At 43.6% G+C, this 17,948-nt stretch overlaps 1 protein-coding gene across 1 annotated transcript in view; it reads left to right on the forward strand.

Annotated features, from left to right (window-relative positions):
* Positions 1 to 17,474, forward strand: part of PROS1 (protein S (alpha)) — a 65,451-nt gene extending 47,977 nt beyond the window's left edge. The window contains exons 12-16 of the mRNA XM_019557091.1: positions 865 to 1,032; positions 2,104 to 2,272; positions 4,859 to 5,007; positions 5,825 to 6,047; positions 14,710 to 17,474. Of these exons, the coding sequence (XP_019412636.1) occupies positions 865 to 1,032; positions 2,104 to 2,272; positions 4,859 to 5,007; positions 5,825 to 6,047; positions 14,710 to 14,876 (876 nt within the window). The 3' untranslated portion in view covers positions 14,877 to 17,474. The remainder of the gene's footprint in view (positions 1 to 864; positions 1,033 to 2,103; positions 2,273 to 4,858; positions 5,008 to 5,824; positions 6,048 to 14,709) is intronic.
* The last annotated feature ends 474 nt before the right edge of the window (positions 17,475 to 17,948 follow it).

Raw genomic sequence — 17,948 nt, forward strand, 5'->3', positions numbered from 1 at the left:
TGTCTTCAGGTGGTTCTCACTCCACATCCTTTCCCCTCTACTCTTAAATAGAGACAGACAAAAAAGGAGACAGGTCCGCAGAAGGATATTTTCAAAGATTTTGATTTATATGTAAGTTGCACAATGTGGATGGCTTAGTGAGGGCTGCAAGGTATGCTGCTAACAGGACAGGATGGCTCACATGACTTGGGTTGGCTTAGGGCAACTTCAGGTTGATCCTAAATATTGATGAAGACATATCCTAAGGGTTTAACTACTGCTGACTGGCAGCAGATATATACCATTTTCCTTTGTAAGCATAGAGGAAGGTGAACAACACATGGAAGAGGAGGTTACATACCTACAAGTAATCCAGCTTACAGATACCAGGGCTGAGTAACACAGATTTGACAGATTCTGAAAGTGTGTGCAGATAAATCATGTAAATGCGTTGCTATCTGGACTCTGTTTCCATTTTGTGTAACCTTTCAGTGTAATAGCAGGTGCTGCTTGAGTGAAAGGGTTTTGAAGGGCCAGAATAGCATAATGCGATGGGAAGTGTCTATAACAGAAGAAAAGGAGCACTTTCATATAGATAGGCTATCGGGCAATTTGAGAAGCAAGCTCTTAGCCAAGCCTTTTAAGTGCAGTACAAACTAAATAACTGTGATTTTCAATAGCTTTTATTTCAATGAACAGTGCACAAGTTTTCTGAAAGAAAGCAAAAGACAGTTCCTTTCCCTTAGAAATGTCTCTGTTTCAAATTTTAAAGACCTACTGCAAGTCATGAACACACTAGAATGAATTTAAACAGTGTTATTTTTTAATGAGCTATATTAAGTAATCTTCAACCATATATGGATGTGTATTTATTTTTAATCCTAGATCACAGTGGAAGAACTAGAACATAGTATCTGTGTTAAAATAGCAAGGGAAGCAGTGATGAGTATTAAGAGCCCTGGGAATCTTTTTAAACAAATAAATGGTTCACTGGAAATCAAAGTGTATGTTGCAGGGCTACCTCCCAAAGTGGGCAACACCCTCATTAAGCAGGTAACTAGAAAATAATAATTATGCCTATTAAGATGATTGTTTGTTTCTCCAAATGTGTTTACCAACTGGGGACACAAAACAAAGGGAGGAATGTATGTATAAAATGAAAAAGGTATATTGAATATTTTACTTTGAAAATGAGTATGCATCAACACTTTGTACTCACTTTGTACTGGGTACATTGTTAGGGTTTCATTATAGAATCACAGTAGTGAACTCCCTCGTCTGTTATCTGATGTATGTGGGGCTGGAGGGGGGCGGGCGGGCAGGCAGGGGTAGTGCAGGATTATAACCTATATATTTTTTAAATCTAGAGTCCTTAAGTAACAGGACCACTTATGCATTTTACAGATGTTCCCTCTCTTGCTAGTAAATTGGCTCAGTCTGAGTATGTGTGCAAGACTGAAGGAGGCACAGAGATATTTTACTTTTGCTCTGCCTATGCCTTATCCAATCCAGCTTGTAGCAGGGGGGTGAGGGGGCGGGGCATAGTTCCCCCATCTCACCCTTCTCAAGAGCTCAAACTTATTCTGTGTGCACCAGCTCCTTGCTGCTCATCCTGTAGCCCAGCAGTGACAAGCTTGGCAGAAAATCAGTAAGTCAGTGTGCTCTGGAATCCAAACTTTGCTTTTGTCCCAAGAAGAGAAAAGCCTCCGTTGCCCATATTGTATCTCTCCTTCATATCTGGAGTTCCTATCTAGGATCTTGCAAATCAATACTACAGAATAATTTCCATTTAAAAACCTGCCACCAATCCACCAAAATAACATAGATGCCAATACTTGAATCTCTTTTTAAAGTACATTTTTGTTCTCAGTGGGAAAGAGAAAGGAAAAAAGGTAAAGCTACACAACAACATTTAAAAGCCCCTTTGTAAATAGCCTCTCACCTAATGTGAAATGTTCCTAGAAATATTTGGGTTCAGTGTCAGTGTTATAAACCTACACCATCAATATGGTTGACTGTCTGTCAATAAATATGTTGTTATGTAAAGTAACTCACACTCCATTGATTAACATTGTTTCTAGAACAAATCTGAATGCAACACACATTACTATAACTCTTCTGCAGATTAACCCTCGCATAGATGGGTGTGTTCGGGCCTTGAACCTGATGAGTCAGGGGCATTTAGGCTTAACAGAAGTTATTAAAAAAACACAAATCAAACGCTGTTTACCATCTGTGGGGAGAGGATCCTACTACCCTGGCACTGGAGTGGCAAAGTTTCATATAAACTATAGTAAGTATTTTTCAGCCTTCTGCAACATGTCTTTAAGCTGAACTAATGTATCAGAACAGAAGAGAGTCACATGCTCTTGATTTGAACAAGTACCCCACTAACCTACGTTGGAGGATAGCTTTCAGTCCCATAAATCTCAGCTTAATTTCTCAAGTACGGACACTTGCAAGGGGTGGAGAGGATTAAACAGATCCCTTCCATCTGTCTCTGCTCCAGGTTTGTCAACGTGAGTAGTTCGAACTGTGAAAGAGAACCATACAAAATTACTTTAGAGAAAGGTACAGTTAGGAGATGATTATGATCTAAGTAGCACAATGCAGCATTAATGTAACATTTTAAAACAGGTAGCTCTTGTATTCAAGTATCCCATCCCTGAGGAAACAAAAACATGGGAACATAGAGAAGAATGCCATTTCTCTTTGTTCAGCTAAATGGTAGTTTTCTAACTGCATAAACGGTGTTTTTGGCACATACAGAGAAGTTGCTATGTTGTTATCCCTGCACTGTGGGCACAAAAGCATATACTAAACCTGTGCAGTTGGTTATGCATTTGATGGGCATGTATGCCTCTCCATTCTAGATGCATGTCAGGAAAATGTAACCAGTTAGAAATCCATGACTAATGGGTGTTAGATGGAAGAGAAGCCTCCTGTGATTCAGCCTCAGCACCTGAGTGCTTAGGGCACTTGCCTAGGAAATGGGAGATTCAGGTTTTAGACCTGCTTGCCCAGAGTGGGTTTTAACCTGTTTCTCTCAGACTTCCCAGGACAGTGCTCTAGCCATTTCACTGCAACTCAGCCAGTATCCAGCCCCCACTTCTCCTGTGATGCTTTTGAATCTGGCTCCTGACCTGGGCAGCCAAGAGGGGAAGATGTGGGGCCAGGTAGAAGAGAATAAGCTAGAGAGTGTGTGACTCAGTGATATGTCTGCTGCCCCTTGATCGGAGGGGGCCCTGGACTGCTTTACTGCACTTCTCTCTCTCTCTCTCTTTCTCTCTCATATTTGTATTTTGACCAGAACGGTCTAGCTTTTATATTGTAGCCCGGGGGCTTTGCGTTTTGTGTTTTCTGTTTTACCAGAGGACAGGGTGAGGCTATAAGGGGTGGGAGGAGGCCTCATAGGAGCTCCACGATAGTGTGGGGTCTCCTGGCACCAGAGGGGGTGCAGCTTTGTTTGGGGGCGCATTGGCCCAGTCTGGAACTAGGGGGGCAGCGAAGAGCCCCGGCTAGGGGGCAGCAAGAAGCCCTGGAGCTGGGGGGGCAGCGAAGAGCCCCGACTAGGGGGCAGTAAGGAGCCTCTGAGCTAGGGGGCAGCAAAGAGCCCTGGAGCTAGGGGGCAGCAAAGAGCCCCGGAGCTAAAGGGGGCAGCGAGAAGCCTCGGAGTTAGGAGGCAGCGAGGAGCCCCGCGTTAGGGGGCAGTGAGGAGCCTGGGCAGTGAGGAGCCCTGAGTCAGGGGGCAGCGAGGAGCCCCGAGAGTGAGGAGGGGCAGCGAGGAGCCCCGAGAGTGAAGAGGGGTGGCGAGGAGCCGTGAGAGTAAATGGGCCGATACATAATAACATGGCCCAAGTTAGATCATACCAGCACCATCTGTGAGGCTTGGGCTGCGGTGTAGGAGAGGAAAAGGAGCCGCAGACAGCGTCATTGGGACGCATAAAAATGGGCAGCCTCCTGCTGATTCCAATCATCTATTAATCACACGTAAGATCAAGGTGTGGCAGGAGAGTAAGCAGGCGGTTGGCCCATTGCAGGAGGGCGGAGTCACACGTCCAGAGGGGCTCCAAAAGTAGGACTCCTGCTACAAGGGGTAAGTGCCAAAAGTCCCAAGTTAGAAAACTGGCATGTAGGTGCACAAAGGGAAATAGAATTCTGCCCTATACAGTGTTGTAAAAGACCTCCTGGGTTATTAAGTCCAGCTCCATATTATCACAGGAAGCACGCCATAATCTCTTTCATATGCCGATCAACCTCCATTTTAAAAGAAATACAGTAGTTGTTTTGTTTGGCCCATTCACATCTGCTGGTAGGCTGTTCCAGAACCGTACTTTTCCAATAGTTAGAAGTCCCCTTTAGATTTCTCACGTAAATGCATTCTTGGGGGTTTCTACCAACACTGTCCTAGCCTGAATGCATCAAACTTAAACACCAGCATACTACTGAAGCAAGTAGTATCCGTTGAATAGCAGGGCTACTTGGGTGTGCAATTTTAAAACGCATAAATTTGAGTTATTGATGTTCTGCATGGTAGCCAAGTTTTATGAGTGAACTATCAGTTTTTCCAGGCTTTTCCTTTTGGCTTCTGGAATGCTTCTTTTTACTTCTGCCACCTCTCCCTATATAAAGGTGAGCTTTGTCTTACTATTTTCTCACTCCCTCCACCCCAATACTCTATACTGTACTCTCATACATATAAGTGTGTGCATGTAAGTAGTAAGACGAAGTTCACCTTTTCATTGTAGATTAAGCTTATTTTTCGTAATGGGGTTATAGATTAAAGCGAGGAACAATGCTAATAAAAATAATAGCATTGGTTGATGAATAAAGATATTTTCACAATTCATTAATTTGCTCTTTTTATTCCTAAAACCAGACAATGATACTAACACTGGAGAGTGGGTTATAAATGTAGTCCTGAACATTCGCCCATCCAAAGGCACTGGGGTTATGTTTGCCTTGGTTTCTGGTGAATCAGTGCCTCTTGCTTTGTCGATCATGGACTCCAGCTCCTCCAAGTCACAGGTGATCTTAAAGTTATCAAAACAACTTTGGGCTACAGACCCATCTCCTAAAAAGTCAACATAATGAAAGAGAATCCCTTCCTTGATTCTCTGCCTGCCAGTTAGGTCTAACAGTCATTATTCAGAATAATAGGGGTGTTGCAAAGCTGCTTTAGTTGTTTCTGAAGTGCTCAGAGAGTTCAGAACACATAGACAGCATTAAAAAGATATTATTGATAATTCTTATTAAGCAACATTAGAGGAGTGCTTAAGAGTCAACCAAGAATGCCACCCCATTCATTAAGTGTCGTACAGTAGGCTGTATATGCCCTAAAGAGCTTACACTGTATATAGACAGGGCAGACACAAGGAGGGAGAAAGAAGGGGTACAACACACAAGCAAAGCGAATGATATGATGATGGCACCACATGTCCTATTCATTCCAGTCTTGCTGTCCTTCAATTTCCTGGTGTTCCTGCTTACAGGAGGGAACACATGACAAGACAATGCATGTTTGCATGTGCCTCCAAGCAATCCATTTTTCGTTTGTTTCTTGTAACTACCTAAATTAGGGAACAAAGAATGATATTCTGCCTGCATTGAAACCAGTGGAAAAAACTTCAACTTCAGTGGGGCCAGGATTTCCTTCTAGAAATGTTAAACTAGATTTTCAGGTATGAAAATATACAAGTGGCAGCAACAGACCTCCAGCATCTATTTTGAAAAATCTTGGTCCCCATATTTCCTATAATTTTTACTTTCTAACACAAAAGGCCCCAAAACTAAATGAAATACATGCCAGGATTTTATGTGAAGTATTTTGTATTCTGCCACACAGGACATCATTGTGACTATTGGGAATATCATTATTGTCCGGCTGGAAGCGAAGAGGCTGTGCACCACCAGAAAGACACTGGTAGGATTCAGTGCAAGCAAACAGCAGATTGAACTGACGGTTGATTCACAAACAAATGCAACAAATTCAGAGCAAGAGCTGTCTATCCTCGATCAAGCAATGAGAGGAACTGTTGCTGTTTACACCTACTTAGGTGGTCTTCCAGGTGAATTTCGTTTTTTAACATCAGTTGGAATGAATTGGTTTTACTTGGCCTTCCCAGCTCAAAATACCCTAATTTTTTCCTTTGTATTTGAGAGTCAGTCTGTAAAGCTTTTGTTTTAGTGGAGACTGACACTTCAATAGCAGCATTAGTGGGCCAGCTTTATGGCGCAGCAGAAGTTTCTTCCCCAAGTCCTATTTTTGGAAGTGACCCTCTGGCACCTGTCCCTGTGAAAAGATAAATGATTGTTTAGCACTCCTGAAGTGACATCAGCTGGCAGGCTCAAGGAACTGCAGCAGCTTTAGAAAGAGTCAAAATAACCCAAAATGAGAAGGCTAAACTATTGCCAGTAAAGCTTTTTGGTATCTCCTACTTAAAGTCACTACAAGAAGTAGAGAAAATCCTAGCTTTTTAAGATCTAGAAGTCTGACAAACAGTTTTGAATGGATTTCTATCTAGAATGGGCAAAATCTAGCCCCTTGCTCCCTGGTTTCAGCACAGATCTTGAGCCGGAGTGGAGAAAGTGGGGGGCATGCTCTTCACGTGGCATGAAGACTAGCTGTTTATGGGTTCCCTGCAAGGCAATGAAGAGTGGTCAGGTGGGGCCAGAGGATCAAGTGTTGCCTCCTATTGACTAGTCCAACTATCCTACCTAAAGAGGCAAATATGCACTATAGATGGCATTTCAGCCTCAGGGCTTCATTGTAAGCCCCTTCTGCAACCTGGATGTGTGTGGAAGAAATGAGAAAGGAATCTGTTCTCCACTGGTCGTTCTCAAGGATGTACCACATGTACATCCTCATAATTAGCCTAGAAGTATAATATAGGATTTAGGCATAAAAGCAGGTTACAAGTAGAGAGTAAGGCATTTGTCTTGACTTTGGAATGGGCTTGTGATGGCTTGGAAATCAAACACACTTATCAGCGATACAGTAGATGGGTTTTATTCAAGTTGATGTTTAGTGAAGTCAAATCTGAATGGGATGTGCCACCTGGCCCATGGCCCAACCAACATTTAGCACGGTGGTTCAAACATGGCCCCACTCCCTGCCTCCCTGACACGCACAGTGGTAGTCTTGTTTCACCACCCGCAGCCCTGCCAGGAGGGAAGAGTGACAGCCTCCTGTAGCCAGTGTGTCGAGCCCTGCTCCAGCGCATTGGCGCATTGGCTGTGGGTGGCAGACTGCGGCTGCTGCTGCGCATGGAAGGGTTGGAGGCAGGAAGGGAGCGGGGCTGTGTTTGAATAGCTGAATCGCTGCTAAATGTTGGTCAGGTCATGGCCCGGGTGACCCACCCCATTCAGCGGCCTCTGGGTCAAATGTTTCAGTAAAAGTTGTTACTGTGAGCTTTAGTTGTGATCACAGTATGCAGCTCTACATCAAGAGGTAAAACCAATACTTATAAATAAATAAAGATCAACAGAGAATTATACTAAATGCTTAAAATGCTTATCTTTTTTGAAGAAAGATACTGATGAACACTTCATCATCAAAGTAATGTTTAAAATAATGCTTACAATTTGCCTCTGTGCTAGTCTTCAAAAATTAGAAGTTGATTTAAATCACATATTTCTATTGGCTTTTGAGCCTGTACTATCCTCCACTGCTTCCCCTACTTCGTAAAAACTAAAAAATTGTACTAGGTATAGTCATGCTTTGGGAAATTGTATAGTTATTAGCAGTAAAAAAAAGCAGCATCTGGCAGCTTTTTCCACACAGAGGTCTCAGTGTTTCTGCCCTTCTTCCCCATGTTCTTAAGGTACAAGTAATATCCTGTTCTGAAAAATACAGATTGAAACTGTTTTCAGCTACAATATGGCAGTAAACATTGGGAAATGCTAATTTATTTATAACTTCTTTGAGTTGATCCCTGGAAGAATTGCTGGGAACATTGGGAACCCTTGTACTACCAGAAATCAGATGAAGAACATAAAATTATAAAGTTCAAAATATGTTTAATGAAAATATAGATGTTCTGAAGTAAATAAGCTGGCTTTTCATTAGCAGTAGTTTATTTATAGCTTTCACAAAAATGATATAGTAGAATTAACAAGAAAAGTATGTATTATATAACAGTAAAATTAAATTATTTGTGGTTATTGGTAAAAGCATATAATAAAATGACACGTTCTATTAATTTAAACAAAGTTAAAACAAACATAATATATGACGATATGTACAAATAAAGAAAATGACGCAACTTAAAAATGGTAAAAATTAAAAACAATTATATTTGATTTTGGCCCTTATTCTTTGTGCAGGTAGTGCAAATAAACCTGCAGAGTATAGGACTGACTGTAAGAGAGGAGCCAAATTGTTTTTCTTCATTACTCCAGTATTTAAAAATTTCCCTTTAATTTCTTCAAAGAGTGAACAAGACCCCAAATAACTGGCTTTTCTGACAGGGATACCTTTCCTGTTCCAAAGGAGTATGAAGATTAATTTAAAAATTAGTTCTGTGTTTTTTAATGAAATATGGGGAGTTCTACCATGCCTGCCTGTTATTCAGCAGATCAACCATAATCTAGAGAACTATTTTACCAGGACTCTTCATTTAGAGAAGAGAGAGGACATGGACACCCAAGAGGGTGGAAGATGGAGACTTGTGACTTCTGGCAACGAGCAGAGATCACCTCCATCTGCAGTGGGTCATGCGGAGAACAGATATGCAGCCCTAGCAGCAGAGAGGAAGGAGAATGTTCCATTGGTGGAGGAAGACAGGCCAGGGCTCACCAAGGTGGGAAGGATTGAGATGACTGCGACCAAGAAGTGATGGGTGGTGGTGGCTGGAAACTCCCTTCACAGGGGACGGAAGGAGCCATTTGCTGACCTGACCTGTTGTCTCTGGAGATCTGCTGCAAACCCAGAGTCTGGATCTGAGTTGTCATGGAGGGACTACCAACACTCATCTGGCCCTCTGAGTACTACCCCATGCTGCTCATTCATGTGGGCACCAATGATGCTGCCAGGTGAGACCCTGAGCATATCAAAACTGACTATAGGGTTCTGGGTGCAAGAGCGAGGGGGTCTGGAGCTCAGGTTGTGTTTCTGTCGATCCTTCTGATGGCACTCAGGCAGGAGCAGGTGCATCCTGCAGATCAACACCTGGCTGCGCAGGTGGTGTCACCAGCAGGGATTTGGCTTCTTTGACCATGGGATGTTCTTCCAAGAAGAAGAATTGCTGGGAAGAGATGAGAACCACCAGATGAAGAGAGGGAAAAGTGTCTTTGCAGACAGGCTCGCTAACCTAGTGAGGAGAGCTTTAAACTAGGTTCACCAGGGGATGGAGACTAAAACCCTGAGGTAAATGGGTAAGCTGTAGACCTGGAGGAAGAGCAAGCAGGAGGGGGCAACAGGATAAGTGCTCTCATACTTTTTGAGAAATCAGGGCAATCAACTGGTTACCTCAGATGTCTGTACACAAATGCACGGAGCCTGGAAAACAATCAGGAAGAACTAGAAGTTCTTGCACAGTCACAGAACTATGATGTGATTGGAATAACAGAGACTTGGTGGGATAGTTTGCATGACTTGGAGCACTGTTCTGTATGGCTACAAACTGTTCTGGAAGGACAGGCAGGGGAGAAGAGTTGCACTTTATGTGAAGAGCCACATGATTGCTCAGAGCTCCAGTATGAAACTGGAGAGAGGCCTATTGAGAGTCTCTGAGTTAAGGTTGGAGGGGAGAGCAACAAGGGTGATGTCATAGTTGGGCTCTGCTATAGATCACCAGACCAGAAGGAAGTGGTGGATGAGACTTGCTTCAAACAGGTAGAGGTTGTTTCCTGATCACAAGCCATGGTTCTCATGGGGGACTTCAATCACCCTGACATCTGCTGGGAGGGCAATACAGCAGTGCTCAGGCAATCCAGGAAGTTTTTGGAGAGTGTTGGGGACAACTTCCTGGTGCAAGTGCTGGAGTGACCAACTAAAGACCATGTTTTTCTTGACCTGCTGCTCACAAACAGGGAAGAATTGGTGGGGAATGTAGTGTGGATGGCAACTTGGGCAGTGGTGACCACAAGATGATTGAGTTCAGGATCCTGAGGAAAGGAAGGATGGAGAGCAGCAGAGTAAGGACCTTGGACTTCAGAAAAGCAGACTTCAATTCACTCAGAGAACTCATGGGCAGGATCTCCAGGGAAGCCAGTCTGAGGGGGAGAGGAGTCCAGGAGAGCTGGCTGTACTTCAAAGAAGCCTCACTGAGAGTGCAGGAAAAAACCATCCCAATGTGCAGGAAGACCAGCAAGTATGGTAGAAGACCAGCTTGGCTTAGCAGGAAACTCTTCAGTAAACAAAATCACAGAAAGGAAGCTAATAAGAAGTGGAACTTGGACAAATAACTAGGGAAGAATATAAGAGCATTGGTTGGGCATGCAGGGATGAAGTCAGGAACGTGAAAGCGCAACTGGAGTTGCAGCTAGCAAGGGATGTTAAGGATAACAAGAAGGGTTTCTACAAGTATGTTGATAGCAAGAGAAGAATCAGGGAAAGTGTGGGTTCTTTACTGAATGGGGGAGACAACCTTGTGACAGAAGATGCAGAACAGGCTGAAATGCTCCATGCCTTTTTGCTGCCATCTTCACAAGGAAGATCAGGTCCCAGACTATTGCACTGTAGGCTACAGACTACAGTTTGAGGAGGAGGTGAGCAGTCCTCCATGGTGAAAGAACAGGTTAGGGACTACCTAGAAAAGCTGCATGTGTACAAGGCCATGGGGCCAGATGGGATATACCCAAGGGTACTGAGGGAGTTGTCTGATGTAATTGCAGAGCCATTGGCCATCATCTTTGAAAAGTCATGCCTGACCAACCTGATTGCCTTCTGTGATGAGGTGACTGGCTCTATGGATGCAGGGAGACCGGTGGATGTGGTGTACCTTGATCTTAGCAAAGCTTTTGATACGGTCTCCCACAGCATTTTCCCAGGCAAGCTAAGGAAGTATGGGCTGGATGAATGGACTGTAAGGCAGATAGAAAACTGGCTGGAGCATCAGGCTCAGAGAGTAGTAATCAATGGCTCAATGTCTCGTTGACAGCTGGTATCAAGTGGAGTGCCCCAGGGGTTGGTCCTGGGGCTGGTTTTGTTCAATGTCTTCATCAACAACCTGGAAGATGGCTTAAAGTGCACCCATAGCGAGCTTGCAGATGATAACAATCTGAGGAGAGCAGTAGATATGCTGAAGGGTAGGGCTAGGATTCAGAGTGACCTAGGCAAATTGGAGGATTGGGCCAAAAGGAATCTCATGAGGTTCAACAAGGACAAGAAACATGGGGCATACTGGTCTTTATGCCAGTGACAATGCAAACATACTTGTATAATAGGGTCACATTAATAGGAGATATGGCATAATGGATTTGGCTGTAAACCTAAGAACATAGATTAGTTCAGTTTCTTGGACAAATGAGCTAATGAGCTCCTGAAGCCTCGCCTTTTATTTTGATTACAGATAAATTATAAAAACACAGCCACGCTTATCTAAAGATGGCTTACCGAATGCTTGCAAGTTTGTAGGTGACACCAAGCTGGGGAGAGTAGTAGATATGCTGGAGGTGGAGGGTAGGGCTAGGGTTCAGAGGGACCAAATTGGTGGATTGGGCCAAAAGAATCTCATGAGGTTCAAATAAGGACAAGTGCAGAGCCCTGCACTTAGGACAGAACAATCCCATGCACCGGTACAGGCTGGGGGCTGACTGGCTGGGCAGCAGCTCTGCAGAAAAGGACTTGGAGCTTATAGTGGACAGCAAGCTGAATATGAGCCAGCAGTGTGCCCTTGTTACTAAGAAGGTTAATGGCATACTGGGCTGCATTGGTAGGTGTGTTGCCAGTTGCTCAAGGGAAGTCATTATTTCCCTCTTCAGCACTGGTGAGGCCACATCTGGAGTGCTCTGTTCAGTTTTGGGCCTCCCACTGCAGAAAGGATGTGGACAAATTTGAGTGTCCAGCAGAGGGTGACAAAAAGGTGAGGGGGCTGGTGTATGTGACCTATGAGGAGGGGCTGAGGGAACTGGGCTTATTTAGCCTAGAGAAGAAGAAACTGAAGTGGCACTTAATAGCAGCTTTCAACTACCTGAAGTGGGGTTTGACAGAGGATGGAGCTAGATAGGTCTCAATGTAGGCAGATGACAGAACAAGGAGCTATGGTCTCAAGTTGCAGCAAAGGAAGTTTAGGTTAGATATTAGGAAGAACTTTCTTATTAGGAGGGTAGTAAAACACTGAAACAGGTCACCTAGAGAAGTGGTGGAAGCTCCATCCTTGGAGGTTTTCAAAACCTGGCTAGATAAAGCTTTGGCTGGGATGATCTAGTTGGGGCTGGTCCTGCTTTGAGCAGGTGGTTGGACTAGATGACCTTCTGAGGTTCCTTCCAACCCTCATTTTCTATGGCTATATAGAGTCTGCATGACCTGTGCGTTGTAACAGAATAAAGTCAAGAAGGGAATGTTTTATGATTACCAAGTGACTGTGATAGTGACCATTAAGTGCACATCCCTACAAGAGGAAATGTATATTTCCTGGGGACAACTAGCAGCAGCACACATATGTTCTTCCCTGGGGAGCACACATATATGCTGCTGCTAGTTGTCCCCAGCAAACACCCTGCATCCATGCTTTGGCATGCAGCAAATTGCCCCAGGTGGGCTAGGGGAGGCTGGGTCCAGCACTGGGCTGGCCCCAGCAGCTTTACTTGGGGTCCTTCTGGGGCTCCAGTGGTGGTGATTTGGGTGTGAGAAGGCTGGCTGGCAGCTGGAGTGTAGCTCTGGCCAGCCAGGCCCCGGTTTTGGGTGGCACGCGCTCTAATGAGATCACTCTTAGTGTGCTCAACATCACATGTATTCAGCATCCCTGTGTTTCAAAATGGTGGTAGGGCACATTAGCTAAAGCTTGTCCAACGATCTTTAGTTAAAGTGCTCCCACTGCCATTTTTTAAGCATGTGACTCTGAATACATGAGACGTGGAGGGTATTGCTGCTCGAATTAAAATGTCTTCCTCCACCTCCAGAACACTTATAAAGACACCCTATGTTATTAGTGTTCTGCAGTTTTCTATTTCTCTATTGACTACAGAAAAGTTCCATTTTGTTGGGTTTCTGGATTAGAGGAAGGTTATATTGCTTACCTCAAATATTCTTCAATCGCCTAAGTTTGGAGCCTTCATCTTTAGTATGTGTGAACAAGGGGGAAAGAATTGACCAAGTCAGTGACTAAATTCCCATTTTCTCTCATGGATAATGCTCACTTGTGAGCAGGGATCCTGGTTTTCTCTGTTTAAAAATCACAACTTCTTTGATAAAAAATAGTAAATTTGCTGATTAACCCCCCCCAAATCTGCGATTAAAATGAGACACCACTATATATATAGATATAAATTAACACGATTTTTATTGATATAGTTACAACTTTAAAGCAATTTGGAAGCCTAGCAGTGCCTCAACCACTATAATAAAATAAATTCTAAGTACCTATACATTTTGGTATTTGATTTTGGGTTTTTTATCATGGAAAATCAGAGCTCCTCCTTCCCCCTATACTCACCAGGATGCAATTCCAGGCCCCTCACTCCCAAGCCACAGGCCCCAAGGCCTGCAGGTGCCTCTCACTCCCCACCCACAACTCCTCCACCCCTGCTGGTGCCCCTCAATCCCCACCCACAGCCCCACAGCCCTGCTGGTGCCCCTTGCTCCCTACCCACAGTTCCCCGGCCCCGCCCCCCAGCCCTGCCAGAGGGGGCCCCCAGCTACCAGGGCTATAAGGCCAGGGACCAAGGTCTATAATCCCCTGCCCTCTGTAGGATTACCTTAGCCCCAGCTGCACCACCATGCTGAGATGTCCCCTGCCTGCTGGGCAGCAATGAGGGGTACAACTCCATGCTGCTGCCCCTGCTGCTGCTATGTGGGCCGGGGTGCTATGCTAGGGCAGCATGGGGCTTGCAGCAGCATGGAGCTTCCTTGCCTGGTCCTGCTCTGCCGTGTTGCACTAGGTCTCACCCTTTCAGCAGTGGAGGCCCCAGGGGGAGGGCAGCAGGGGAGGGAGCCTGAGCCCACAGCAGGCAGCCTGCACCCACCCCACTCACAGATCTGGGGGGGTCACTGCCCTGGAGTGCATGCAGCAGCAGGCAGCTAGTCCCACCCCACCACTCCCTGGATGAGCCTCCCGTGGCCCCATCCAGTTACCCACTGGGGCCCTGTGGCCACGCATGCTGACACTGGGCCCCAAGTCCCACTCACCTCCTGGGTGGGCAGCAACCCCAGCCCAGTTCAACTCACTTCCTTCCTATTGGGGCCTCAGTTCCCCTGCTCCCACTCCCACCAGACTTGTGGGAGCTGGGCATCAGGCTGCCTGGCAACCATTGTGCATATACAGCCCCGTGCCTGACTGCCCTCCTCCCGCTCCCCCGATCCCCTTGCAGGCTGGAACTCTGCTAGCCTGCAGAGAGCTTTTTGCAAAAGTGCAAAATTTGTATGTTTCTTCATTAAAATGAGAAATCCATGTTTTTCTCACTTAAAAGGGAAAATTGCCATTTTTCCCCAATTTTCCGTGGGAAATAGAAGACCTTGATTCGTGCTTATGAGACATGGAAAACTCCAACTTTTTTTTTTCCTACAGTGGAAAGTATGTAGAATGTTTGAAGCTTTGACTTAACAATATGATGTTATTCCCTTTTCAGATCTTCCCCTTGATATAACACCACTAACAGTCTTTTATAACGGCTGCATGGAGGCGCAGGTGAACAGCAAAGAACTGGATCTGGATCAAGCTGCCTATAAACACAGTGACATTAGATCACATTCATGTCCACAAGTAATGGGAGAAGAAGATCAAGTCTTAAAGTAACTCTCTTCCTTTAGATATAATTTCTGTAATTAGTCTCATTCATCTCACATACCATTTTATTCAAGATGTGCCAGGATACCAGATCATCTGGAATGTTGTTCTCCCCTTCATGTACTGTGGAAAGGAAAAAAACCCTCTCTTTTCAGAGATAAAGGGAAAGAATACAGATTGCATTCTTGTTCAAATGATCTTGCCCAAGTCCAGTTCCTTAGATTTTATATTTAAATAATTCTTTCAGATGGAGTAGCGAGTCCTACCAGCATATTTAAAATCTAAATCAAACTATTTTAATTTAACTTTTAAAGAAAATATATGAAAATGTTTTAACAACTTTTATGAAGTATGGTTTTATAAAAAGAAAGGCCCCCAGGTTAGAAGGCTAATTGCTGTCAGTATACTTATGAATCGTAGTAGCATTTGGGGTGGTGACATCAAAAACAAAAGCTTTTATTTATATTAAAAAGAAAAGGACATTAGTAAACCAATTTATGACATTCTTGACCAACAGTTGCCTTTTCCATTGCGGAGTCCCGCTATCGTAGTTTGAACTTCAGAACTTTTCCCCCTCCCTGATTCATAATTCCATTACTTTACTTAAGAATAAAGTACTCCCATTCCTAAAACAACATAATATCATGCCACTGTCAGAAAGAGAAGGGCAGCAGATGTGTGTGAGTAAATTGTGTGCATGAAGGGGCATGTCTACATGATATGCCAAATGCACCGTAGACTAATTCTACTGCACATTAGCACGTCACAGCAAAAGCCGTGCTAATACACAGTAGAATTAGTCTGCTGCTCATTGGCAACAATAAATGACCGTGCACTGGTGCTACTGTGCAGTAGTGCCAGTTACGGCGCATTGTGTTAGTACCTGTTATTACAAAACTTAATGCGCAGTAATAATGGTGCATCAATCTACATGTGTAGATGTGCCCAAGAGGCAGTCACACTGGTGTTGACATCAAACTTGAATTTGTTGAAAAGAACTGAGGGCCTCCCTAAAAAACAGACTTCCCCGTTTTTGACTAAACTTGCACTCCAGAGTTTCTTAGTCACTCCCAACTAGCTCCTTGGAGATGTCAAACTTATTCTCTACTTAGGTTAATCCCTTAACACCCCCAGTCCTCTTACATACGACTTTGAGGCACCTCAGAAGTGCCTGATTTACCACAAGAGCTATTTATTTACATGAAAGGCTTAGATCTTGAAGCCAATTTTGCACTTCAAGCCATATCCCTATTAAACCAAATTAGTCCACAAAGTTGATTAGAAGAGGAGGGAATGATTCTAGGAGGTACCCAATTTGGTATGTCTAGCTTCTTTAATTCCTGTGAGTAATCTTTCAATTTTCAGACTCATTTTCACATAGCTGGTAAAGCCTCTCCATTTAGCTACTGCAGAGGCTTTGGTTAACCCTAAACTAACAGGGAGAGAAGAGTCAGAAGCAGGAGTACCCTTCCCCTGCATCTTATTAAGGTACAGAATAGAGAACTACCTGTCAGAACTACTTGAATTAGGATTTGATGCCCTGGTATAGAAATTTACTTACCCAAAGTAGTATTGTACCATCTTCATTCACTTTGAAGAATGCCTTCCTCCTCAGGAAGTCTCATTGAAATTAATGGTATGATATGATGTAGTACCTCCCAAGTGCAGAACCTAGTCCTGTATTTTCAATTTTTTAAAATTCACTTCTGACCCAGTTCTTTTTCTATAACTTTATGAACACAATGAATGAATGTCTCCTCTGACTTCCTGTGCAACCCAGCCCCAGTTTGATTTAGCACCATATCTCAGAACGCTGCTTCTTGGCAAAGGGAGACCTTGACAATCACAGGAACCCAGTGTGCAGTACCTAAGCTCCTGTCAGCTCTTGGGCCACCTCTGTGGAATGGTGCATGGATGCAAAACTGCTTTGATTACCTCTGCAGTGGCATATTGAGGCAAAACTGTGTTTAAATAACTGTGAGGAAAATTCCCCTCATTGCATCTGGGCTCCAAATCAGAGGTCCAGCTGAAATCTATACAATTCAAATATATGTTTAAATGCTGTGCAGGACTGTGACTTTGGTCAACTGGAACCTCAAAACATGCCTATATTGACTGTATTTCTAGTTTTTCAAGAACAGTTCCCAAAAGTAAGACTCTCTTTTGAATTTAGTGCTTGTTCAGCCACCTTACCTGACCAGAGAAACAATCAAAAGATAGAGCCCAAAAGAAAAGTGTCAATAGTACATAAGATATTTATGTCTATGTTACAATTAGAAGGAAAAAACAGGGGGGAGGAGAGGAAGATGGATTTTTCTATCATAAATTGAAGAGAGATGAAGTTAAAGAATATGGAAAATAAAGGAACAATATTTTTTGTTTTGTTTTTCTCTATGGATACCTGCATTCTAGTTTTAAGCAAAACTGTGTGCTGAACTTTTGAATGTGAAAGTGCCTCCATATTTTAAAGATGAAATAAAAGAAAAAATTCTAATTTTTCCTGTGAGTCCTTTTAATAGTGCAAACCTGGATCAGATGACCAAGTGATATACTGAGGTGACTAGGATTATCGTCAATATTAATAAAACCTATTAATTCTAAAGCTCATTTGCTGTCCCATCATAACTTCATATTCACTAGATTAGTATTGAGATGTATTAGTTATTTCATATTGCCTATATTAGCTGATGGTAATTAGGCGTTACGTGAAAAGAGAAAGAATAGCGAGAGAAGTGTGTCAGCTTCTGCTGTGTCTTCTCCATCTGTTGTCTCCATCCATGAAGTCTGGATGTTGAGTCTGATTCTTATTTATGAGGCCCCTTTACACTTAAATATACATCTATTTTAAGACTTCTTTATACTGCCATCACAGTAAATGGACCTTAGCATTAATGAAAATAGGTAATTTTTTCTACTCTATTTGATCAGCAAGCCTTCCATCTTAGAGAGACCCAAAGCTTTGTTTTTATCAACTCCAATCTAGCCAAGCACTGGAGCACCTGGTTAACTGTAAACATATACGAAACATCATGACTTCAGTGCAGGGGTTGGCACCCCTCAGCATGGGTGGCAGAGCATGGC

This window comes from Crocodylus porosus, unplaced genomic scaffold, assembly GCF_001723895.1.
Source record: "Crocodylus porosus isolate Cpor-Errol unplaced genomic scaffold, CroPor_comp1, whole genome shotgun sequence".
Lineage (NCBI taxonomy): Eukaryota > Metazoa > Chordata > Crocodylia > Crocodylidae > Crocodylus > Crocodylus porosus.